The 25,400-nt window shown below is 43.9% G+C and overlaps 1 protein-coding gene across 2 annotated transcripts in view; it reads left to right on the top strand.

Annotated features, from left to right (window-relative positions):
• The window catches only part of camkk1b (calcium/calmodulin-dependent protein kinase kinase 1, alpha b), a 37,627-nt gene continuing 12,227 nt past the window's right edge, over window positions 1-25,400 (top strand). The window contains exons 1-14 of one of the 2 annotated variants that reach the window (XM_034168344.1): window positions 1-272; window positions 5,079-5,406; window positions 5,480-5,527; window positions 5,623-5,676; window positions 5,762-5,813; window positions 5,888-6,021; window positions 7,618-7,654; window positions 7,748-7,769; window positions 7,895-7,983; window positions 21,984-22,183; window positions 22,337-22,390; window positions 22,461-22,534; window positions 22,621-22,708; window positions 22,801-22,929. In XM_034168344.1, the coding sequence (XP_034024235.1) occupies window positions 5,152-5,406; window positions 5,480-5,527; window positions 5,623-5,676; window positions 5,762-5,813; window positions 5,888-6,021; window positions 7,618-7,654; window positions 7,748-7,769; window positions 7,895-7,983; window positions 21,984-22,183; window positions 22,337-22,390; window positions 22,461-22,534; window positions 22,621-22,708; window positions 22,801-22,929 (1,236 nt within the window). In that variant the 5' untranslated portion in view covers window positions 1-272; window positions 5,079-5,151. The remainder of the gene's footprint in view (window positions 273-5,078; window positions 5,407-5,479; window positions 5,528-5,622; window positions 5,677-5,761; window positions 5,814-5,887; window positions 6,022-7,617; window positions 7,655-7,747; window positions 7,770-7,894; window positions 7,984-21,983; window positions 22,184-22,336; window positions 22,391-22,460; window positions 22,535-22,620; window positions 22,709-22,800; window positions 22,930-25,400) is intronic. The other variant, XM_034168345.1, reaches the window with a different exon arrangement.

Below are 25,400 nucleotides of genomic sequence, written 5' to 3'. Positions count from 1 at the left end.
TACGTTTGACCATGTACGACTCCAGATGTGGACTGTTGTGCATGTTTCATCGCAGTGCACAGTGGAGTCTGTCAGTACAGTCTACAAGTGTCCACTGACATCCTCCCTCAGAATAACTCAGCTATATGTAGCCGGTCTTAATCCCTAAAACGGGTGCTTCAGTCGTCTCTGCCAGCTCATCTGTGAAAGTACTGCACTGAGACACAAAGTACAACAGCAGGATAACATGCAGATTAACTACGGGAGTCATCATCAGAGGAACCCGCTCATGTGTAAGTAAAACAAATCATTATTAAAATGTGGGTTATTTTGGCCTATTCTTATCAAAAATATATTTGTGACAGAAAATAGATGTTGAATTGAAAATGAAATGTGTGAAAAGATTTTTTGTCTGGACAGCACTGCCTTTGTGTTGAAGACTGTTGTATACCGTTTACAAGATTCAAGTTGTGGCAGTTGGATTTATTTCAAAATTCTACTTTTTGATGTTGTGCATATACAGGTGTTTGAGGGAATAAGTTCAGTTCATTTTGCATGCTCAAGCCTTGTTCCTTGTTACATAGGAAGCTTTCAGTCTAACATTCTGTCCTTTAGGAGCACAGTTTTATCACTGCTGTCACCCATTAACTCTTCTCTGATGTACTTTGTCAAAGATACTGCACATATAAAATGCTTAATTAAAAACAAATTGTTCAGGCTGCAGTTTGAACTGTTCATTTTCTGCTAACTCAGGGGTTAATGGCTTCATCCCTGCTGCAGCTGAGTGTTGATGTGTCCTTGAGCAATACTCATACTGCTTGACTTTGGAGCATATTAACCCCACAATCTCACACAAATGTGAGGTAAATTGTAGCGAGGCCATCAAATGTATCACGCCACTACCCCCTGTCCTACCCCAGACTGATGCCCCCACCCCACCTCACCCACGAAATGCAATAACCCCCAGGTTTGATGCGTGCAACTACTGTAACATACCAATCCTGGTCAGTTTAGTCACTCATCCATTTGTTTCTGCTTATTTATTCTATTCTGTATATATCTTATTGTTATTATCCTGTGTTTTCTTTTATACATCGCCACCAGGAGAGCTGCTAAACTGCCTTTCATAGTCTGATATTGCCTGGTAATGTTTCACAATGACAATAAAATTTATTCTATTCTAACAACACAGTGACTTCTTTTTAAAATAAAATTAAGTGATATCATCAGCAAATTAATCAATAGAATTTGTACACACCTACGCAAAATATTACATTGTTACCTGAGAATATTTTATTGTGTGTTTGGGAGAGCGGGGGGGAGTGCACGAAACCAACACTCTGGCATGCCACATGTGTACTTGGCTACTTCACATTAAGCTCGAAAGTGATTGTCTGCTGACTGTTTTCGTGCTAATGGTGCGAATGGCCACACATTTTGCCAAGCAAGCAGTGTTAGATGTTCACGTGTGTCACCTGGAATTTGGCCCACACCTGCCGCGAGTGGGATCGAATGGGCTCTCACAGGGCACACTCTGTCTTTCAGCTGCTGGTGTGTGCAAAGAGTTGTAGCAGCACGTGTACAACATGTTAGCGGCAGCTCCGATTTTTCACAGTTGGCATGCAATAACTCCATGCGCTAATTGACTTAAATCGTGTTATGTGTGAAGCGGCCCTAAATGGTGCTTGAGTTTGGCTTCACAAGAGAGGTACTTCCCACAAAAGCCCATGTTAAAATGTCCAACTTTACAGTGGAAATGAACATGTTTAAGAATTGGTACAATAAACAGTTTTGGTCTCTATAGCTAGTTTTCCCTCTATGACAACTGTAGAGGAGTGATTCTTTTTTTTAAATAGCTCATCAATTTAACATAACTTAAGCTATGAATGATTAATAATTACAGGTGGGGTTGTTTTGATTGACAGATAGTGTGTGCCATGAGTACAGCGCTTGTTCTGCTAATGATTTTAAAAGTTAGCTGAAAAGGTATAAACAAGCAGCAACACATTTTGCTCGCATTTTGACCCCAACCAGGAAGTGCAATTCCTTGACTGGCTGCTTGAGATTGGCTCCAAAACAGAGCACATTCCCACAGAAGCCCATTTTAAAATGTCCAACTTTAAAGCACAAATAAACATGTTTACAGCCTGGAACAAAAAAATGGTTCTGATCTCTACAGATAATTTCCTCCTCCATGACAACTGTACAGGTGTGAATTTTTTTCTAACTTCTTAGTTTAATTTTCTCAGTATAATTAATAAAATTCTGTATAGTTGTGGGCGTGATTGCTTTCAGTAACAGGGGATGTAGCCCGACAACAGTCCTGAATTCGGTCGGATACTGGACGCCATTTAGGAGTAGGAATTCCCACTCCTAAACGACCAATAGGAGCGCAGCACTTGCGCCACACCCCAAAACTTGAAAAAAATGAGGCTGACCAACTCTGACGTCAGCGTCTCGGCCATCAACCAATCACAGGCTAGGAGAGAGAGATAGGTGTCCGGCCTAATTCAGGCCGGTTGTCAGGCTACAGGTGTCCATTGACTCGTCCTCTCATAGTCTCTGACCAGAACTGAGCCACTCGCTTTTGTGTTTGTTTGGAATATTTTATTACAAAAACCTGGAATAACATGCCTTGTTCTGCGGTGAAACATCGTTAACGGATCATCTAAGACGTCTCTGTTGCAATATTCATGCTGAGTGAAACTCTCCTCTTATTTAGTATTGTATGCTAATGGTGTTAGCACTTTTAGCAGCTGTCAGTATGTCCACTTAATGCACAATTACTGAGGAAATACACAGCAGATAACTTTTACTGTCCACACACAAGTAAACCATTAGGAGAACCACCGCGTAGTCCCCAAAAATATGAATTAATGAAGACCCAAACCAAGGTTAGCGGGAGGAGGGGTACGTTCAGGCTTTTTCTGTCACACACGGAGCCACCCACGCTCCGCCCCTTTATGCATTAATGAGCTCACCGTGAATTAGTGTGGGCGGGGCTCTCAACATGGGAACACCCCAGAAAACTGGGTCGTATCGGCTTTTCCGGGTCTTTATAGAAAACCAATGGATGACGTCTCGCAGGCTTTGTCCAATATATAGAGAGTCTATGGGTATAAACCACAAAAAAAAGTTAATCATGCTAATTAGCTGTAAACTGAGTAACTGAACTGTGCCCAACACTGCTGTTCAGGCAGACAATATTGTACTTCAAAAATCTACAAATATGTTGATGTGTTTTAGGTCCATTGAATGACTAACAGACAAGTACACTGCCAAGAAAGGTTTGTACAATTTCTGGTAAAATCCTGGTAGCTGTGGCTGCCAGAACGTCACTGTACAAAATGAGGCGAGAATGAATAAAACATGATTTTATTTTTTGTAACCATAGCTTTCTCATTCAATAACATTTTTAAATTGTAAATTACTGTTTATCACAATTTTTCACATTTTGATGTCAGGCAGTCATCAGCAATAGTCTGTACTGTTTTTTTTATCACTATGTGTGCAAAGAAATAATATTGGTGCTCATGTTTGTTTTATTGAAACTTAGGTTTGTAAGTTGGCATTTGATTAATTTCTGTTATGGAAGAAAGAAAAAATACTTAAAAAAATAAATTAAAAATAGGAATATTTAAAACAAGAGCAATTGGAAACTTCTGACGTCCACCAATCTAGATCCAGATCACCTCCAAAATTCAGTGGAGTCTTCATGTCCTAATATCTATATGTGGTGCAAATTTGGTGACCATCTGTGAAGTAGTTTTGAAATAATCTTTCAAAGCGTATATAAAGGGAAATCTTGATCAGAATCCAGATCCAGATCTGGATCACCTTCAAAATTCAGTGGAGTCTTCCATGCCCTAATGTCGCTCTGTGGTGCAAACGTCCGTGAAGATCTGTGAGGTAGTTTTGACGTAAATCCTTCAAAGCCTATATAAATTGAATCTTGATCCAGAATCCAGATTCAGATCCGGATCAGCTCCAAAATTGAATTGGTTCTTCTATGGCCTAATACCTATCTGTGGTGAAAATTGAATCAAAATCTGTGTAGTAGTTTTGACGTACTCCTGCTAACAGACAGACAAATAAAAAAATGCCAATGATTTTATTATGTCCTTACCGTACATAATTAAATGTTTTTTTTTATTAATCCAGTGATGAAGGAAAAATAAACCAAATAAAGAAAAAGGTTTAAAGTGTTGAAACAATGAGGCATCGTTAGCAGGTTGTTGTTCAAATCAGTTGATTAGGAAACTGTATTTTGTGAGAACAGCACAGATGCATGTATGAATGTTCTGAAAAGGACATTATGAAATCTTTCTATTTGGTGACTATTTCTCCTGTTTTCTTCAACACAACTGCAAGGAAGAATTGGCAGGACAGTAGCATAACTGAATTAGAATAACTGATAACTGATTTATACTCTACAATTTTTATTACTATTTATTATTAACATTTGTAAAATCTGCTTTTTTTTTGAGGTCCTATCTTACAATCTTGACAGATTACAGTTTCCTTGGATCACCACTGGATTTGGATCCACAGCAAAATGAAATAGGTTCATTTTTGGCCTACGATATCTCACGCCTTGTCATGATTCAGCATCACGAAACATACACTAATCTATTGGTTTGTGATATTGTCAAGAAAAGTGCAAAATTTTCGTAACGGGAGCACAAATTTATTCTAATACATTCTGTGACAGCTGCACAAATTTAAATTTAAAAGCGACTTGGGGTTTATGGTTAGGGTTAGGGGAAGGTAGGGTTAGGTTATGGTTATGGTTAGGGTTAGGGTTGGTAATAGTAAGATAAAAAAAGAACCTGTCATAAAAATTTTACTCATTTTGTGACGGGAGCACAAAAAAAAAAAAAAAAAATCTCATGAGACTGGGTTGTTTTTGGCCTATGTACCAACATTTATGAAAATTGGTTCATACTGTTTTTGAGTAATGAAACACCAAAACAAACAAGCAACCAACAGACAAGCAAGTGGAAGCATAATGTTCTTGGAAGAGGTTTAAAAATTTAGGTCCACAGCTGATGATCAAATTTGATCTTTTCTCATGTTATTTCTCCTTTCACACTTTGCAGCTGCACGATGCATCCCTCTGTGCTGTTACTAAGCTGGCTGTGGTGAAATCAGTAAAGTGGATCTTTTATTGCCATGAGTGCTAATGCTGCATCCAGTACAGAACGTGACTCAGAGCACCACACCGAGTTGGCAGATTTGGTGTCAGCCATGACTGAAAATGCCAACCGTATGACCCCGCCAAATGGCTACAGGTCTAGTGGCCCACGTACCACTGGCACTCAAAGATTATGCCACACAGACAGGAAGATGTCACTCCAGGAACGAGGAGTTCGTGTGGCCCGGCAACCCACCATTGAGACTAAGCGCGTATCCATCACAGGCGTGGATGTGAGGAATCATATTGCACAAAATAATGCTAAATATGAAGATTAGTTCTGAATTCTTACTTTAATTTTTGCAGGACTGTGTTCAGCTCAACCAGTATAAGCTGAAGGAAGCGATTGGGAAGGTGATTCATAAATATGTAGTCATCTGATGAACACAATGTGAAAGATGATCAAAAACTGAATAAAGTTCTTCACCTTTGGCCTTTTCATATACCAGGGATCATATGGAGTTGTGAAGCTGGCTTATAATGAGGACTCTGAAGAGTACTACGTAAGTCACAGCTCAAAGGTGATTTGTGATCAGTGTTTTACCCATAATTTTTTTCATCTCCACTTTTTGCTTCATCTCATTCCAGGCCATGAAAGTTGTTTCAAAGAAGAAGCTGATGAGACAGTGTGGATTTTTACGTGCGTTACAATGCAACTTTACAACTCTGTGGTTTTGCTGTGTGATACTTAAAGTGTGTTTTGTGTGGTTTCAGGCCGCCTGTCTCCTCAAAGCCAAAATACACAGACAGATCCCTTTCCTAAAGCGATGTTGCCTCTGGAGAGAGTGTACAGGGAGATTGCCATCCTGAAGAAACTGGACCACAATAATGTTGTTAAACTAGTCGAGGTCAGTAAGGCTGGGGTGTGGAAAACATTTTTGATAAATCCGTGTGATAAAGGTCATCTACAATGTGATAAAATATGTCACTGTTGACCAGATTCCATGTGTCGAGCATGGCTTGTATGCCAGTATTTCTGACAAAAACGTGTTTGGATGTTTTTATGTAGACTGTTTTGCATGCACAAATGTGCCGAAAATGCACTTTTTTTCAAAAGTGCCACATTAATCCATAAACCATTTGTACGTTTGTACAAATTTGTATATTTGTGTTCACGCAAGATTCATATAACCTGAGGAAATTTTTTGTGGAATCGTTTACAGAAAGTAAAAGGCACACCTGCATGGATGCATGCATTCCCCATTTGGATGCTGCAGTTTATTGAGGATTTCACTAATCTCCCCTTCTAAACCTATCCAGCTTGAACAAATTGTGTGATATAGGATTTATCTGTGTTCATACCATATGCATGATAAGATTTCCATTGAGGCCAAAGAGGAAGTATTTTGTGGCTTTACGTGCTGACCATGATTCACATTGATTAATTATGTGCGAAATCAGTCAATCAATGTTGCTGATTGAGGACTGTATTATCTAAGTAGTAATAATAACATTAGTAGCAACTGTTAAATTGTCAGTGACACTGGTGATCCTGTGAGGTTCTGGTCACATGTGGCTGCCGCAATCAGCTGATGTCAGAATTTTATCTTTTCCCTCCCCTTTCAGTAGACTTTTGTCAGTCTGTAATGTGACTGCAGCATTAATCAAATTCCAAAAATACTGTAAGAATATTTTTGCAGACCTGGACTGCCTTGTACTGTTCTGTCTCATTCTGTTTACAGAATATAACAAAAGTCAACACAAGTGTCTCATCCAGTTAACTTTGTAATTAATGTAAAGTTCTTTATGAGTTCATGGTATCATGTGTGTGTGTGTGTGTGTGTGTGTGTGTGTGTGTGTGTGTGTGTGTGTGTGTGTGTGTGTGTGTGTGTGTGTGTGTGTGTGTGTGTGTGTGTGTGTGTGTGTGTGTGTGTGTGTGTGTGTGCGTGTGCATGCATGTTTGGAACAGAAACACAGTACAGAGTAGAGCTGAGAGGTGCCAACAGGAATGTGTAACTGTATGACAAGACAAAATTTTCTTAATCTGTCATGTTCCTGTTTCCATAATTATCACTGGGTCCACGTCAGAGTTAGCGTATGTACTTATGTTGAGATAACCTTTCTCCTACTCCCTTAAACACATCTGGTTCAATGCACGAACACTGATAATCTTTCCAAAATGAAATCATTTACATCACATCTACCTGTGAGGAAGTGTTCCCAACATAAGTAGGTTATTTATTAAAGCTCCCGCTTTAAACCATGTGGTTACACGTGCCTCATGTTGTGAACCCAACAGTTCTGGCTATCCTGTCAGAACATTATGCTGAATGACATTTTGAGTATTTAAGCTGTGATGCCCAAATTTATTTGTAGCTGGGTTGTTGTCACCAACTGGAAAACCATCTTCACATTGAAGTGGATATATCTGTTGATGAGTGTAATTTAAGTGTTTGTGTTGAATGAGGCAGAGTATGAGACAGATGCATGAACATGTTTTGCAGGTGCTTGATGATCCTGATGAAGATGGGCTTCACATGGGTAAATATTTATTCAGGATTTTCCTCAATAATTGTTTTAACTCAGAAAGTGCACCTACAGGAGTCAGTATGTTTTTATTATTTATCCTCATAGCTTTCGAATTGATGACAAAAGGGTATGTTTTTGTACGTACATGTGCTCCTCATTTTGAGATGTGTTGTACATTTAAAAAGATGTTTCTAGCTGATGTAATATGTACATGAATGATTTATTTATTTTCTACCTGATGGACTGTTTCAGCCCAGTGATGGAGGTGCCAACAGACAGCCCTTTCACAGAGGAGCAGGCTCGTTTTTACTTCAGAGACGTCATCTTGGGAATAGAATACTGTGAGTATAAAAATGTGATTTATTAAGACACAACTCATACCTTTGAAAAGCTCTTGAGAAAAAGATTTGTTTTCTATATTGTGGTTATTTTAGCCTTTAATGCACTATTTACTGATATGTCCTTTTACTTTCTTTCTGTTATATTTAACTTATATTCAAAACGTACACTGGAAACAGGAACAAGTTGACAAATCCCAAAATAATTGATGATTACCTCAGTGTCTTTAACTTAATATAATCAAAAATAAGAAATTATTAGAAATGACTATTTTTACATTAGTGTAACACATATCTGGGCAGCACGGTGGATTAGTGGTTAGCACTGTTGCCTCACAGCGAGAAGGTCGTGGGATCAATTCACACCTGTGGCCTTTCTGTGTGGAGTTTGCGTGTTCTCCCCGTGTTTGCATGGGTTCCGTCCGGGTGCTCCAGCTGCCTCCCACATCCAAAGACACGCAGGTTAGGTGGATTGGAAACTTTAAATTGTCTATGGTCAGTCAAGTCAGCGGGTCAAAGAGCCTTTTCTTATCGTGCACCCGCTCTGTGGAACAGTCTTCTTACGACCGTGAGGCAGTCTGAGTGCATGAACATTTTTAAGTCAAGACTTAAAACCTATTTTTATTCTCTTTCTTATGAATAGTTTTTATTTTTTTTTTTATCTGTTTTATTTGTTTACTTTTGTTTTAAATTATGTATTTGAATTTTTTACATTTTATTTATTTTAATTTTTTATGTTGAATTGTTCTGGAGGGACGACATCTCTCGGCTGACTTGGGAACGCCTTGGGGTTCCCCCGGAGGAGCTGGGGGAGGTGTGTGTGGATCGGGAGGTCTGGGCAGCTTTGCTTGAGCTGCTGCCCCCGCGACCCGACTCCGGATAAAGCGGAAGAAAATGGATGGATGGATGGATGGATGTTCTGTGTGAGGCGCCTTGAGACGGCTTTTGTGATTTGGCACTTTATAAGCTGATTAAATTGAATTGAAATTCCATAGGTGTGTGTGCAGTTGTGAATGTCTGTTTGTCTATATGTGGCCCCGTGACAGACTGACATCCTGTCCAGGGTGTACCCTGTGTCACACCCTATGACTGCTGGGCTCCAGCCCCCCCGACCTTTGATAGGTGGTAAAAGATGAGAGTGTGTGTTACACACACCCAAATGCAGGGAGCCACAATGAATAAGAAATTTATTGTGCAAACAAAGCTTAAATAGAAAATGTACAAAGCTGGACAGGTTGACACTGATGCAGGGAGAGGCCGACTTGACCCAAATGTAGAGAAGCTTGAATCTTCGACTGGACTGGGTTGCTTGACGTGAGGATGTTTTGCTTCAAATAGCAGAAGCTTTCTCAGGTAAAATTCTTGCTCTGGTGGTCTGACTTCTGTCTTGACTCTTGTAGAGAAGAATAATCAGAAGTCACAAAAGCTGGAGTTTTAAACCTAACCAGACCCCTCCTACCGAGAGGCCGACTGCTATAGGCTAGTGACTAAACAATAGCTCTAATTAGCACCTATTGTGCTCTAGTTAGCACCCTCCTAATGACAGGGCAGCTGTCCCTCCTAATGATGGGACGGACCCTCTCCTGATGGCTCCCTTGACGACTCTGCTGATGATGTGAATGACTCATTACCATGAACAAAAGACTGAAACTGCTTTGACCCGAGTACCCCATTGTAAACGGGATAAAGCGTGTCTCAGACCCCCTCCCCGGTTAAGGCTGGGTTTCAAACGTTTCACAAAGAATGCCTCCTTGACCCCTCTCTCAAACCATTTCTTCTCTCTGGCTAATATTTTAACTTCCTTGTCCTCAAACGTGTGGATAGTGTCTTTAAGGTGGAGATGAACTGCAGACTGAGGTCCACTGGCGCCCTCTCTGCGGTGCTGGTATAGCCTTTTGTGTAAAGGTTGCTTAGTCTCACCTATGTAGTGTTCGTTACAGTTTTCCTGACATCTGATAGAATACACTACATTGCTCTGTTTGTAACTAGGGATCCTGTCCTTAGGGTGAACTAATTTCTGTCTCAAGGTGTTAACTAGTTTAAAGTAAACTGGGATTTTGTGCTGTCTGAAGATCTTCTGTAGTTTTTCCCCTACTCCTGCTAAATAAGGGAGAGACACTCCTCTTCTTCTTGTCTCCGTCTCCTGTCTATCTGGTCTCTTTGTTCTCTGGGACTTCTGCACTTTGTCCAGGGACCATCGTGGGTACCTACATACTGTGAGGGCTTTCCGGACAAGTTGTTGTTCTTTAGCCCATCCCTCTGCAGTTGTGGGCACCTGTAGGGCTCTGTGTTGAAGTGTCCTGATCACCCCGAGCTTGTGTTCAAGGGGGTGGTTTGAGCCAAAGAGCAGATATTGGTCAGTGTGAGTTGGTTTTCTGTAAACCCCTGTCTGGAGCTGCCTGTTCTCTCCAATCGTAACATCACAGTCCAAGAAGGCTAAATGGTTGTTTCTGGCATCCTCACGTGTGAACTTGATATTGGAGTCCACCGAGTTGATGTGTTCTGTAAAGTCCTCAACTTCCTGTTGCTTGATTTTAACCCATGTGTCATCAACATATCTGAACCAGTGACTGGGAGAGATGCCCGTGAAAGACGTCAAGGCTGTCTTCTCCACTCGCTCCATGTACAGATTGGCCACAATGGGGGATACCGGAGACCCCATCACACAACCATGAATCTGCCTGTAGTAATTCCCCCTAAACAGGAAATACGTGGTGTTAAGACAGATCTCCAAGAGTTGGCAGATGTGGTCTGGTGTGAGTTTGGTCCTTTCAAGTAGAGACTACTTCCACTACTTCCACTACTATGGAAACCACCTGGACAACTGAGAGCCTACACAGAAACATTTTGACCCAAATGGTGGATGGAGTGAGTTCCCAAGCCAGATGGTGAAGAATGAGTGAACCAGAAACAGCCGCGATGGAGCTAACTGCAGAGAAGAATGCGGAGACCACAAAGAAAACGGAGTTAACCAGGGATCAAAGTACAGAGACAAGGAATAGTTCATATGGAGCTGCGTTTCTGGTGTCTGTGAAGTGGAATAATCAGGGTTTAAATACAGGTGCAGGTGATTGTAGACAGTGTGATGAATCAACTCCGTGACACGGCGCCTGAAGGAACGGGAAGGGTGAAGGAGCAGAGTAGATACCAAGACAGGCCAACAAGTAATAAATTTTCAAAAATTATAAACACATTGCACTATGACACAAGGAAGCAATAAGGTAGTGAGTGTTGGGAAAGTGTAGTGACACGGACCCACAACAGGGGGCGTAAATGAACGGACAATGGAAGAAGTCAAATTATAACACTTCACTGGTGTGAATGTCACAACCAAACACTGCAGAATCAGAATGTGCAACAGTCAATTAATAAAGGTGTCGTGTGGGCAGGCTCGACGATAGGAGACGCCCGTCAGGAAACGAACCGGAACCACACGATTTCCACCGCCACCTGAACCCGAGGAATACTGGAGCCGCCAAGTCCCGGAGTCCGCAGGTGGCCACCTCTCCGGCGTGTCGGATCTGGTACTGCTGGCAGAAAGCAAAAGACAGTCAAAGGGTGGGTGTGTGAACACCCAGTAACAATGGTGGGAATGCCACCTCCACCTCTCACTCAACACGTTGCAGTGGTCTCAGAGGAAAAGGAGCGCCGTCATGCACAGCCTCCACAAAAACGACCGGTTCTCCTGCAAACACTCACAATCACAGATTTATAAATCTCACAAAAAAAAGGCTGAGAGTAGTACCTCCAGATGAAGATGATATCTCGGCAGTTTGGTGGAGGTGTCTTCCTGCTTTTATACCAGATGTATAGATTAGTGACAGCTGTCACAGATGATGGGTGACAGCTGTCACCACGGCTTGTTCCTGAGGTGGCAGCGCCCTCTCGTGCCTGAAGCCTGCACTTCAGGCAGGGCGCCTTCTGGTGGTGGGCCAGCAGTACCTCCTCTTCTGGCGGCCCACACAACAGGACCCCCCCCTCAACGGGCACCTCCTGGCGCCCGACCAGGCTTGTCTGGGTGGCGACGATAGAAATCGGCCAGGAGGGCCGGGTCCAGGATGAAGCTCCTCTTCACCCAGGAGCGTTCTTCGGGCCCATACCCCTCCCAGTCCACCAAATACTGGAAACCCCGGCCCATGCGTCGGACGTCCAAGAGCCGGCGAACTGTCCAAGCCGGCTCCCCGTCGATAATACGGGCAGGAGGCGGCACTGGACCGGGTGCACAGAGGGGCGAGGTGTGATGCGGTTTTATCCTGGAGACATGAAAGACCGGATGGATCCGCAGTGAGGCCGGGAGTTGGAGCCTCACTGCGGTAGGACTGAGGACCTTGAGGATGGGGAAGGGTCCAATGAAACGGTCCTTCAATTTGGGGGACTCGACCTGGAGAGGAATGTCCTTGGTGGAAAGCCACACCTCCTGCCCGGGCTGGTAAGTAGGGGCCGGGGACCGTCGATGGTCTGCATGGGCTTTAGCCCTCGTCCGGGCCCTCAACAAGGCCGAACGGGCGGTGCGCCACACCCGACGGCATCTCCGCAGGTGGGCCTGGACCGAGGGCACACCGACCTCTCCCTCTACCAAAGGAAACAAAGGGGGCTGGTACCCCAGACACACCTCAAACGGGGAGAGGCCAGTGGCAGAGGACACCTGGCTGTTATGAGCGTACTCGATCCAGGCCAGATGTTCACTCCAAGCTGTCGGGTGTGCGGAGGTCGTGCACCTGAGGGCCTGCTCCAACTCCTGGTTGGCCCGTTCGACCTGTCCGTTAGTCTGCGGGTGATACCCAGACGAGAGGCTTACAGTGGCCCGCGATCCGAAACGATGTCTGTTGGTATCCCATGCAGCCGGACAACATGGTGGACGAGGAGATCCGCCGTCTCCTGGGCCGACGGGAGCTTCAGGAGGGCCACGAAGTGGGCCGCCTTGGAGAAACGGTCCACTATCGTGAGTATGGTGGTGTGTCCCCGGGACGGCGGGAGGCCCGTGACAAAATCCAGACCGATGTGGGACCAGGGGCGGTGAGGCACAGGAAGTGGCTGTAGAAGTCCCTGTGCCTTCTGGTGGTCAGCCTTGCCCCTGGCGCAGGTGGTGCAGGCCTGGATGTAAGCCCGGACATCAGTCTCCAGGGATGCCCACCAGAAGCGCTGCCGGACTACTGCCACGGTCCTACGCACCCCTGGGTGGCAGGAGAGTTTGGACCCGTGACAGAAGTCCAGGACGGCAGCCCTGGCCTCTGGTGGGACGTATAGTCTGTTCTTCGGTCCTGTTCCGGGATCCGGGCTCCGTGCCAGGGCCTCCCGGACGGTCTTCTCCACGTCCCAGGTCAGAGCAGCCATGATAGTGGACTCCGGGAGAATGGGTTCCGGTGGATCCGACAGCTCGGTCTTGACTTCCTGTTCATGCACCCGGGACAGGGCATCCGATCTTTGGTTTTTGGTCCCGGGGCGGTAGGAGATCCGGAAGTCAAAACGGCCGAAAAACAGTGACCAGCGGGCTTGCCTGGGGTTCAGTCGCTTGGCGGTCCTGATATACTCCAGGTTCCGGTGGTCAGTGAAAACCGTGAAAGGCACCGACGCTCCCTCCAGCAGGTGTCTCCACTCCTCAAGGGCCTCTTTCACCGCAAGGAGCTCTCGATTGCCCACGTCATAGTTCCGCTCTGCTGGGGTCAACCTGCGGGAAAAATAGGCACACGGGTGAAGAACCTTATCGGTTTCTCCGCTCTGGGATAGCACGGCTCCTATCCCTGAGTCAGAGGCGTCCACTTCAACCACAAACTGGCGACCAGGATCGGGCTGCACCAAGACCGGTGCAGTCGAGAACCGGCGTTTCAACTCCCTAAACGCGGCTTCGCACCGATCCGACCAGGTGAAGGGAACTCTTGGTGAGGTCAGGGCCGTCAGGGGGCTAACAACCTGACTAAACCCCTTAATGAACCTCCTGTAGAAATTTGCGAAGCTAAGGAGCTGTTGCAGCTTCCTACGGCTTGTAGGTTGGGGCCAGTCTCTCACCGCTGCGACCTTGGCCGGATCCGGGGCGACGGAGTTGGAGGAGATGATAAACCCCAGGAAGGACAAAGAAGTGCGGTGAAACTCACACTTCTCGCCCTTCACAAACAACCGGTTCTCCAACAACCGCTGCAGGACCTGACGTACATGCCGTACATGGGTCTCAGGGTCCGGAGAAAAGATGAGTATATCATCCAGATATACGAAGACGAATCGGTGCAGGAAGTCCCGCAAGACGTCATTAACCAAAGCTTGGAACGTCGCGGGGGCGTTAGTGAGGCCGAACGGCATGACCAGGTACTCAAAATGACCTAACGGGGTGTTAAATGCCGTCTTCCATTCGTCTCCCTTCCGGATCCGAACTAGGTGGTATGCGTTCCTAAGATCCAACTTTGTGAATATTTTGGCTCCATGCAGGGGGGTGAACACTGAATCCAACAAAGGCAACGGGTATCGGTTGCGAACCGTGATCTCGTTCAGCCCCCGATAATCAATGCATGGACGAAGACCGCCATCTTTTTTTCCCACAAAAAAGAAACCCGCTCCCATCGGAGAGATGGAGTTACGGATCAGCCCGGCAGCTAAGGAGTCCCGGATGTAGGTCTCCATCGATTCGCGCTCAGGTCGGGAGAGGTTGTACAGCCTGCTGGACGGGAACTCCACGCCTGGCAACAAATCGATGGCACAATCATATGGACGGTGCGGGGGAAGAGTGAGTGCCCGATCCTTGCTAAAAATGTCAGCACGATCGCGGTACTCAACCGGCACCGCCGACAGATTGGGGGGTACTTGGACCTGCTCCTTAGCATGGGAACCGGGAGGAACCGAGGATCCCAAACACCTCCGATGGCAGGTTTCGCGCCACTGTACCACCACCCCGGATGGCCAATCAATCCAGGGATTGTGTTTCAACATCCAGGGGAACCCCAGAATCACACGGGAGGTAGAAGGAGTCACAAAAAACTCAATCTCCTCCCTATGATTCCCTGACACTACCAGAGTTACTGGTGGTGTTTTGTGTGTGAGTAAAGGGAGTAGGGTGCCATCTAGTGCTTGCACCTGCAATGGTGTAGGTAGCGCCACCAGAGGGAGCCCTACCTCCCTGGCCCATCTGCTGTCTAACAGATTCCCTTCTGACCCTGTGTCTACCAGTGCTGGGGCCTGAAGGGTTAAATCCCCACTAAGGATTGTAACTGGGAGTCGTGCGGCAATATGTGTGTGTCCCACGTGAATTTTTTGGCCCACCCTAAGCCCAGTCTCTAGGGGCGGGCGTTGGTGTTTAACCGTTCGGGGCAATAGCTCAATTGATGCTCCATTGAGCCACACACAAAACACGCCCCGCGTGGAAACCTCCTCTGTCTATTAGGTGGTCTAAATGTGGCCCTGCTCGTATCCATAGCTTCGTCAGCAGGGGGAGCTGTCGCCCCACGGGACGTAGATGCCAGGGAGCGTGGGAAGGGCGGACCTTTCTCGAACCTGGAAGGAAGAGGGATGGCGCACGCCCGGCCACGTCCTTCGTCTCGTTCCCGACGGCGTTCCTCCAACCGATTGTCTAACTGTATAACGAGATCAATAAGCCCATCTAATTCCCGTGGTTCATCCTTGGCCACTAGGTGCTCCTTTAGGACTGACGACAGTCCGTTTACAAAGGCGGCGCGGAGCGCAGCGTTATTCCAGCCGGACCTCGCAGCCGCGATGCGGAAGTCAACTGCATAAGCGGCTGCGCTCCGGCGTCCCTGTCTCATCGACAGCAGCACGGTTGAAGCGGTCTCTCCCCTGTTAGGGTGATCAAACACAGTTCTGAACTCCCTCACAAACCCAGTGTATGTGTGAAGGAGCCGTGAATTTTGCTCCCAAAGCGCCGTAGCCCAAGCGCGTGCCTCTCCCCGAAGCAGAGTGATCACATAAGCTATTTTGCTTACGTCTGACGCGTACATGACGGGACGTTGTGCGAAGACGAGCGAACACTGCATAAGAAAGTCCGCGCACGTCTCCACACAACCTCCGTACGGCTCAGGAGGGCTTATGTATGCTTCAGGGGATGGTGGGAGGGGTTGTTGGACCACCACTGGAACGTTAATATCTAGCACAGGATCGACAGGAGGAGGAGCTGCAGCAGCGCCCTGAGCGCTCGCCGCCACTTGCGCGGAGAGAGCCTCCACCCTGCGGTTCAGGAGGATGTTTTGCTCGGCTATTTGATCCATTCGAGCCGTAAAGGCGGTGAGAATATGCTGTAGCTCACCAATCACGCCTCCTGCAGATGCCTGCACTTCCTGCTCTCCCATTGGTTGTTCTAACAGCCTGGTGACACCCCTCGGAGTCCATGACGCTGGCCAAGATATCCTGTTGGGAAAGTGTAGTGACACGGACCCACAACAGGGGGCGTAAATGAACGGACAATGGAAGAAGTCAAATTATAACACTTTACTGGTGTGAATGTCACAACCAAACACAGCAGAATCAGAATGTGCAACAGTCAATTAATAAAGGTGTCGTGTGGGCAGGCTCGACGATAGGAGACGCCCGTCAGGAAACGAACCGGAACCACACGATTTCCACCGCCACCTGAACCCGAGGAACACTGGAGCCGCCAAGTCCCGGAGTCCCCAGGTGGCCACCTCTCCGGCGTGTCGGATCTGGTACTGCTGGCAGAAAGCAAAAGACAGTCAAAGGGTGGGTGTGTGAACACCCAGTAACAAAGGTGGGAATGCCACCTCCACCTCTCACTCAACACGTTGCAGTGGTCTCAGATGAAAAGGAGCGCCGTCATGCACAGCCTCCACAAAAACGACCGGTTCTCCTGCAAACACTCACAATCACAGATTTATAAATCTCACAAAAAAAAGGCTGAGAGTAGTACCTCCAGATGAAGATGATATCTCTGCAGTTTGGTGGAGGTGTCTTCCTGCTTTTATACCAGATGTATAGATTAGTGACAGCTGTCACAGATGATGGGTGACAGCTGTCACCACGGCTTGTTCCTGAGGCGGCAGCGCCCTCTCGTGCCTGAAGCCCGCACTTCAGGCAGTGCGCCTTCTGGTGGTGGGCCAGCAGTACCTCCTCTTCTGGCGGCCCACACAAAAGTGAGCTGAGGATCCTTTGATATGGAACATGATTTTCAAACAATTGAGCCACAGGCACAGATATGGCTTTACTATGTCAAAGTATCCTTGAAGAAGTCCCTAAACTCCAGCGTGCTCATATCCATAATAGTGTACTCTTTATTGAATCTGCAATTTTTGTTGAGTGTGATTTGAATATTGTGGGGTATTTATGCTAATATAAATTATGTTCTTTTAGCTTGGATACTGTAAGATGAAATAACTGAAATTACATGTCTGAATGTTGGAGTGACATCAGATAAAAAAAAAATTCAGGCTTTTGTATATAAAAATTTCAAAAGTGATGCCCTCTAAACTCATATGGAAAACTCATTTGTACAACATAACATCAATTAAATAAAAATATACGAGGTCTGTCCATAAAGTATCATACCTTTTTATTTTTTTCAAAAAATATATGGATTTGATTCATATGTTTTTACGTCAGACAAGCTTGAACCCTCGTGCGCATGCGTGAGTTTTTCCACGCCTGTCGGTGACGTCATTCGCCTGTGAGCACGCCTTGTGGAAGGAGTGGTCCCGCCCCCTCGTCGGATTTCCATTGTCAGGAAATGGCGGAATGATTTGGGTTTTTTTTCCATCAGAATTTTTTCACAAACTGTTAGAGACATGGAGCTGGAAACCATTTGAAAAATTTATCTGGCTTTTGGTGAAATTTTTACGGGCTTCACAGAGAATAAGGACTGTCACTACAGCTTTAAGGACTGCCCACAATGGCGCTCGGCGCGCTGCGCTCCGTGCCGCCATTGAGAGGCAGAAACCACCGGATCATTTCTAAACGGATGGCTCTGCGGATACGAGACCATCGTGTGCATTTTCTCTGGTTATCACAAGAGCTGGACATCAGCCATTTTCCGGCAGATTTCACTTTTAACAAGAGATTTTGTCATGGAGAGCCACGCGGAGGCTCTGTGCGTCACGACAGAGTCGCTGATCGACCGAGACAAAGAACGCCTCCATTTCGGCGTGTCAGAGGACAAGTTGGGACATGTCTATCTCGGCTTTCAATGCTTACCAGTCCAGTAAGTATCAGAGAAATTGTGGAGAGCTGGGCATGTCCCAACTTGTCTTCTGACACGCCGAAACGGAGGCGTTCTTTGTCTCGGTCGATCAGCGAATCCGTCGTGACACACAAAGCCTCCGCGCAGCTCTCCATGATCTCTTGTTAAAAGTGAAATCTGCAGGAAAATGGCTGATGTCCAGCTCTTGTGATAACCAGAGAAAGTGCACACGACGATCTCGTATCCACAGAGCCATCAGCTTAGAAATGATCCGGTGGTTTCTGCCTCTCGATGGTGGCACGGAGCGCGGCGCGCCGAGCGCCATTGTGGGCCGTCCTTAAAGCTGTAGTGACAGTCCTTATTCTCTGTGAAGCCCGTAAAAATTTCACCGAAAGCCAGATAAATTTTTCAAATGGTTTCCAGCTCCATGTCTCTAACAGTTTGTGAAAAAATTCTGATGGAAAAAAACCCAAATCATTCCGCCATTTCCTGACAATGGAAATCCGACGAGGGGGCGGGACCACTCCTTCCACAAGGCGTGCTCACAGGTGAATGACGTCACCGACAGGCGTGGAAAAACTCACGCACGCGCACGAGGGTTCAAGCTTGTCTGATGTAAAAACATATGAATCAAAGCCATCTATTTTTTGAAAAAAATAAAAAGGTATGATACTTTATGGTCAGACCTCGTAAAAGCCAAAATGATGGTGTGCATACGTAATTTCACACTTTCTTGTAAGACAAGTAAATAATCACTTTTACAGTTAGTTTTGTTTTTCAGACAAGTCATGGGATGGAGACACGAACATTTCCAAGTCACTGAATATATCTTGGACATCATTTACATCAATTACAAAATGCAAACAGTAAACCTGTGTGGCGCAGAAAAACTGAGTGACCATGCAAGAAGCAGACTCGTAGTGAAAGCCACCAGGACAGCCAGTCAATCCTAGAAGAAGCCATCAGCTTTGGTGGCTGCGATTGGAGAAACAGTGCACAGAAGAAGTTCTGCACTTTGCATCATCATCACCAGGTATACACCTTCATGATGAAGTTGGATAGAGGAAGATTTTCTGAAATAGAAGACTTGAAAGTTCAGTTACAGTTTGCCAGAAGGCATATGGGAGAAGCAAGTCTAGATTTCTTCTGTTTTGTTGTATGAAAATCCATCTCTGCTCAATCTCACTATGAAGCTGTGAGGAGTGTGCAACATTCAAAACTTGCACTATGCACAATTTCACCAATAGCAGCCTATAACTTTGTGCTCTGGTGGTTTTCCTCACTAGTCTCCTCCAGACAGACAGAGTGCCATACTGTTTGTATTTCTTAATAATTGATATAAATTAAGTCCAAGACATATTCAATGACATGGAAAAGTTGATGTAGCCAAACTCTGACTTGTCTGAAAAAAAACTTGGCTGTAGAAGTGATGATTTACTTGATATAAATGGTGCACTTACTTCTGCGACCCATGATTTTAGCTTTTATATTTTTATTTATGTCATGTTGAAAAGACCAGCTTTTACTGTGAGTTTAAAGGGCATCATTTTAGATTTTTTTATATAGAGAGATGACTGAATTATATAATTTTTAATTTGATGACATTCCAATATTCAGACATGTAATAGCTCAAGAGTGTAATTACTTTTGTGTTACCACTGTATATATAACAATTTCTGAGTACATGCCGTAAACATAATCAGTAATTTTTTTTTCTTTTTTTGTTCTACCAACTTGTTCAGGTTTACAGTATACAGTAAAGTTCTTGGGTAAAGAAAAACATTTCATTACGGTTAGTATGTACCATATTATCCAAAGACGTGCAGGTTAGGTGTATTGGAAACTTTATAATTGTCCAGGTCTCCCTTGTAAAAGAGATCTCAATCTCAATGGGACTAACCTGGTTAAATAAAGGTTTTATATATATATATATATATATATATATATATATATATATATATATATATATATATATATATATATATATATATATATATATATATATATATATCCTTTATTTAATCAAGTAAAAGCCTCATTGAGATTAAAAATCTCTGACCTCTCCAAAAAGGCAGCACAACAACATGGACACATACAGACATAAACAGCTGTCATACACAACAAATAAACAAATACAACCCCTGGCAAAAATTATGGAATCACCGGCCTCAGAGGATGTTCATTCAGTTGTTTAATTTTGTAGAAAAAAAGCAGATCACAGACATGACACAAAACTAAAGTCATTTCAAATGGCAACTTTCTGGCTTTAAGAAACACTATAAGAAATCAGGAAAAAAATTGTGGCAGTCACTAACAGTTACTTTTTTAGACCAAGCAGAGGGAAAAAAATATGGACTCACTCAATTCTGAGGAATAAATTATGGAATCACCCTGTAAATTTTCATCCCCAAAACTAACACCTGCATCAAATCAGATCTGCTCGTTAGTCTGCATCTAAAAAGGAGTGATCACACCTTGGAGAGCTGTTGCACCAAGTGGACTGACATAAATCATGGCTCCAACACGAGAGATGTCAATTGAAACAAAGGAGAGGATTACCAAATGCTTAAAAGAGGGTAAATCATCACGCAATGTTGCAAAAGATGTTTGTTGTTCACAGTCAGCTGTGTCTAAACTCTGGACCAAATACAAACAACATGGGAAGTTTGTTAAAGGCAAACATACTGGTAGACCAAGGAAGACATCAAAGCGTCAAGACAGAAAACTTAAAGCAATATGTCTCAAAAATCGAAAATGCACAACAAAACAAAAGAGGAACGAATGGGAGGAAACTGGAGTCAACATCTGTGACCGAACTGTAAGAAACCACCTAAAGGAAATGGGATTTACATACAGAAAAGCGAAATGAAAGCCATCATTAACACCTAAACAGAAAAAACAAGGTTACAATGGGCTAAGGAAAAGCAATCGTGGACTGTGGATGACTGTATGAAAGTCATATTCAGTGATGAATCTCGAATCTGCATTGGGCAAGGTGATGATGCTGGAACTTTTGTTTGGTGCCGTTCCAATGAGATTTATAAAGATGACTGCCTGAAGAGAACATGTAAATTTCCACAGTCATTGATGATATGGGGCTGCATGTCAGGTAAAGGCACTGGGGAGATGGCTGTCATTACATCATCAATAAATGCATAAGTTTACATTGACATTTTGGACGCTTTTCTTATCCCATCAATTGAAAGGATGTTTGGGGATGATGAAATAATTTTTCAAGATGATAATGCATCTTGCCATAGAGCAAAAACTGTGAAAACATTCCTTGCAAAAAGACACATAGGGTCAATGTCATGGCCTGCAAATAGTCTGGATCTTAATCCAATTGAAAATCTTTGGTGGAAGTTGAAGAAAATGGTCCATGACAAGGCTCCAACCTGCAAAGCTGATCTGGCAACAGCAATCAGAGAAAGTTGGAGCCAGATTGATGAAGAGTACTGTTTGTCACTCATTAAGTCCATGCCTCAGGGACTGCAAGCTGTTATAAAAGCCAGAGGTGGTGCAACAAAATACTAGTGATGTGTTGGAGCGTTCTTTTGTTTTTCATGATTCCATAATTTTTTCCTCAGAATTGAGTGAGTCCATATTTTTTTCCCTCTGCTTGGTCTAAAAAAGTAACCGTTACTGACTGCTGCAATTTTTTTTTCCTGATTTCTTATAGTGTTTCTTAAAGCCAGAAAGTTGCCATTTGAAATGACTTTAGTTTTGTGTCATGTCTGTGATCTGATTTTTTTCTACAAAATTAAACAACTGAATGAACATCCTCCGAGGCCGGTGATTCCATAATTTTTGCCAGGGGTTGTATACAAAGAAAAAAGTTATGGGAAATCATCATTCTTGTTTCTCATCTCTGCCCCAGTGCACTACCACAAGATCATCCATAGAGACATCAAACCTTCTAACCTCCTGCTGGGGGATGATGGGCACGTCAAGATTGCAGACTTTGGTGTGAGCAATGAGTTTGAAGGGTCAGACGCCCTCCTATCAAGCACGGTGGGGACGCCGGCTTTCATGGCCCCGGAGACCATGGCCGAACACGAGCAGAGCTTCAGTGGAAAAGTGAGCCACATGTCTTTTGTTTGACTGTCAGTGTTGATGAATCTAAATATTTTTCATTGTCAGAGTGTTTAATTGTGCACATTTTCATATATTATGTCTGAGCACCCACTGGAATTACACATCTACTTATTCCTGTGTTGTTTTTTTAATCAGGCATTAGACGTGTGGGCAATGGGAGTCACACTGTACTGTTTTGTATTTGGGATGGTAAGCCAGTTTTCATCAAAATGTGTATTGTACATCCACAATGCGTACTAACTTGTTTCTCCCACTGCAGTGCCCATTCTATGATGAATACATTGTTTCCCTGCACAACATGATCAAGAACAAACCTGTAGAGTATCCAGAAATGTAAGTAAAGAACAGGAAGGCTGCAGATGGAAAATTCATGAAGCAAATAAAAACTTATTTATGGTGTGGGTTATTTCCCTCCACAGGCCATTCATAAGTACAGAACTAAAGGAGATCATTGAACGGATGCTTGACAAAAAACCCGAAACAAGAATCACCATCCCTGAAATTAAGGTGACTGGGGGTAAAAAAAAAAAAAAAAAACGACAGACGGGTATTTACTTTTCACCTTTGTGAGTTCTTCATGGTAAAGTGTGTCCCTGCAGCTCCATCCATGGGTAACGGAGAACGACTCCAACCCTCTTCCACTAGAGGAGGAGCACTGCGCTGCTCTGGAGGTCACTGAGGAAGAGGTGCAGAACAGTGTCAAACTCATCCCAAGACTTTCCACTGTGGTGAGTCACAAACCACTTCTTTATGACTCAATAAACAGGAGTGCACATAACTGGCACTCATTGTGCTTGTGTGTGCTCAGCATCGTTGATGCACAGCAGAGGGAAACACTTTTCCTACAATCTGTCATTGCTTTCCTCTTATGAAGCGCTTCCCTTGTGTTTTCTGCTATGCATCTTTTATTTTTAGCACGCACAAGCACCATGAGTACCAGTTATGTGCACCCCTGTCAATAAATATGGTATTTGCACAAACTGCTCAGATAAAATAAACTAGGTTTTAGTACATTCATTATGCAGGGCTGTTTTGAACAAACACAAACTCTTACATTTTAAATCAAATGATTCTATGAGCTATTGAACATAACAGGACCAGGCCCAATCTGTGACCCACTGGACTGGTACTTAAGGCCCTGTCACACCTTGATGATTTAGCTTGTGTATGCCAACTAGGGTTGGCATACACAGGATACTCGTCTGAAACGAGTATCCGATACGGATAAAGTATTTTCACAAGCACGAGCATGATCCGAGTAAAACTCGTCAATATCTGTGCTCGTGCTGAAGGGAAATCCTGATTGGCGAACTGACTGTCTTCACGTTCTGTGATTGGCCAGTCACACACAGTGCCCGCCCCTCCCTACACAGATACGTCTCTGCAGCTTCTCGCACACACGGACTGATCTGATCTCTCTGTGCTTGGCTGATTCTTGCTCATGTTGCTGTGTCAGTACTCCTTAATTTTTCTTCAATTTGCCTCTGATTTGGTTTGTATGGTATTTAAAGTTACTTGGTGAACTTCTTTCGTCGCATATGCGGTGCATTTGATAAGACAGCTGAAAACAGCTCGTGTTGTGTCGGTCACTGCCTCCACTCCGGTTGGGTTTTTTTTAACTGTTTGTTTGCTGGCTGATGATATAAATTCAGTTGGAAAACTTTGCTCAAACTGAACGTGGTGCTTTTGAGAAGAATACAGTGAACAAGGCTGACATATCATTTCCCTGTTTGCCATCACTGGATGTTTGCATGAATCACCAAGTTCACATCATTAAAAAATAAACAGTCTGAGAACAACCTCTCTCTCCCTCTCACTCAGTCACACACACACACACACACACACACACACACACACACACACACACACACACACACACACACACACACACACACACACACAGAAACCTTAATCAAAATGACAAGAACATTAGGTCATAAAAATAAATAAATAATTGGGAAAAATGACAGTTTGATCATAAAATTCCAAAAAATAATAATAAAAAGAAAGTTGTGTTGAGTATGAGTCTTGTTCATGCAGCCTTAGAAGTTCAGAATTTCCTACTATATTGAATGTCAATTCTGAGGATGTTCTGTTGCTCATTCATACCCTTAAGAATATTCATGTTCTGAGTTGATAAAAAAAAAAAAAACTTGTTCTGTAAAACAGTCACTTTACTATTGTGATCAAAAACATTGAATGTCAGTTCTGAGGCTGTTCTGTAAATACGAATTCATACACTTAAGAATAATCATGCTCTGAGTTCATAAAAAAAACTTGTTCTGTAAACAGTTCTCTTACTTTTGTGATCAAAATAATTGATTTGAATCTCATTTTTGAGGCTGTTCTATAAATAGTTCCTTTACTATTGTGATCAAAAACATTGAATGGCAATTCTGAGGCTGCTCTGTAAATATTCATTCATACACTTAAGAATATACATGTTCTGAGTTCATACAAAACTTGTTCTGTAAACAGTTCTCTTACTTATGTGATCAAAATCATTGATTTGAATCTCAATTTTGAGGCTGTTCTGTAAATAATGTTCAAATAAACAATAAATATAGTATAATATAAATTTGTTTGAAATATGAGCAGATTGGCTTACGAGCTTTGTCATGGAACAAATTAAACTCGTAAATCAAGGTTCCACTGTACTACTAAAATATAATTTTTTTTATGCTTTTCATCACGTTATAAGAGACTGCATCCATGAGACCCTGAAAACTTGCTCAAACAAATATTACCAATGATCCGTGTCTGCTACATTTAACCTGCGTGGAATTTAATAAAGCTGAAAGGTTTTGGTCATGCTTATGCTCCCAAGAACCATTTTACTGAAAAAATTCTGAAGGACCTAAAGGACATGGTTAGATAGTGAGGAGCTTTTCCAGGCATGTGAGAGGGAAATAAAGAAAAATGCTTAAAAAGGCCAGGGGTCGGGGGGGGGGGGGCTCCGCACCGTCGGGGGGGGGGGGGGCTCCGCACCGTCAGAAGCTGAAAGGTTTTTGCCATGCTAATGCTCCCCTGAAGCATTTACTCAAAGTCTGAAGGACCTAAATTACATGGTGAGATGCTGACAAGCTTCGCTCGTTCATATTCACGACATATGCATATTACTCTGGAACAAAGAGGACAAACAGTGTTGTAAAGGATAAGAAAAAGGACGTTTAAATGCAAACTTCACTTTCCCCCCCGA

Source organism: Thalassophryne amazonica, chromosome 4, assembly GCF_902500255.1.
Source record: "Thalassophryne amazonica chromosome 4, fThaAma1.1, whole genome shotgun sequence".
Classification (NCBI taxonomy): Eukaryota; Metazoa; Chordata; class Actinopteri; order Batrachoidiformes; family Batrachoididae; genus Thalassophryne; species Thalassophryne amazonica.
Note: the sequence above shows the minus strand (reverse complement) of the source record. Positions and strands in the feature narration are given on the sequence as shown.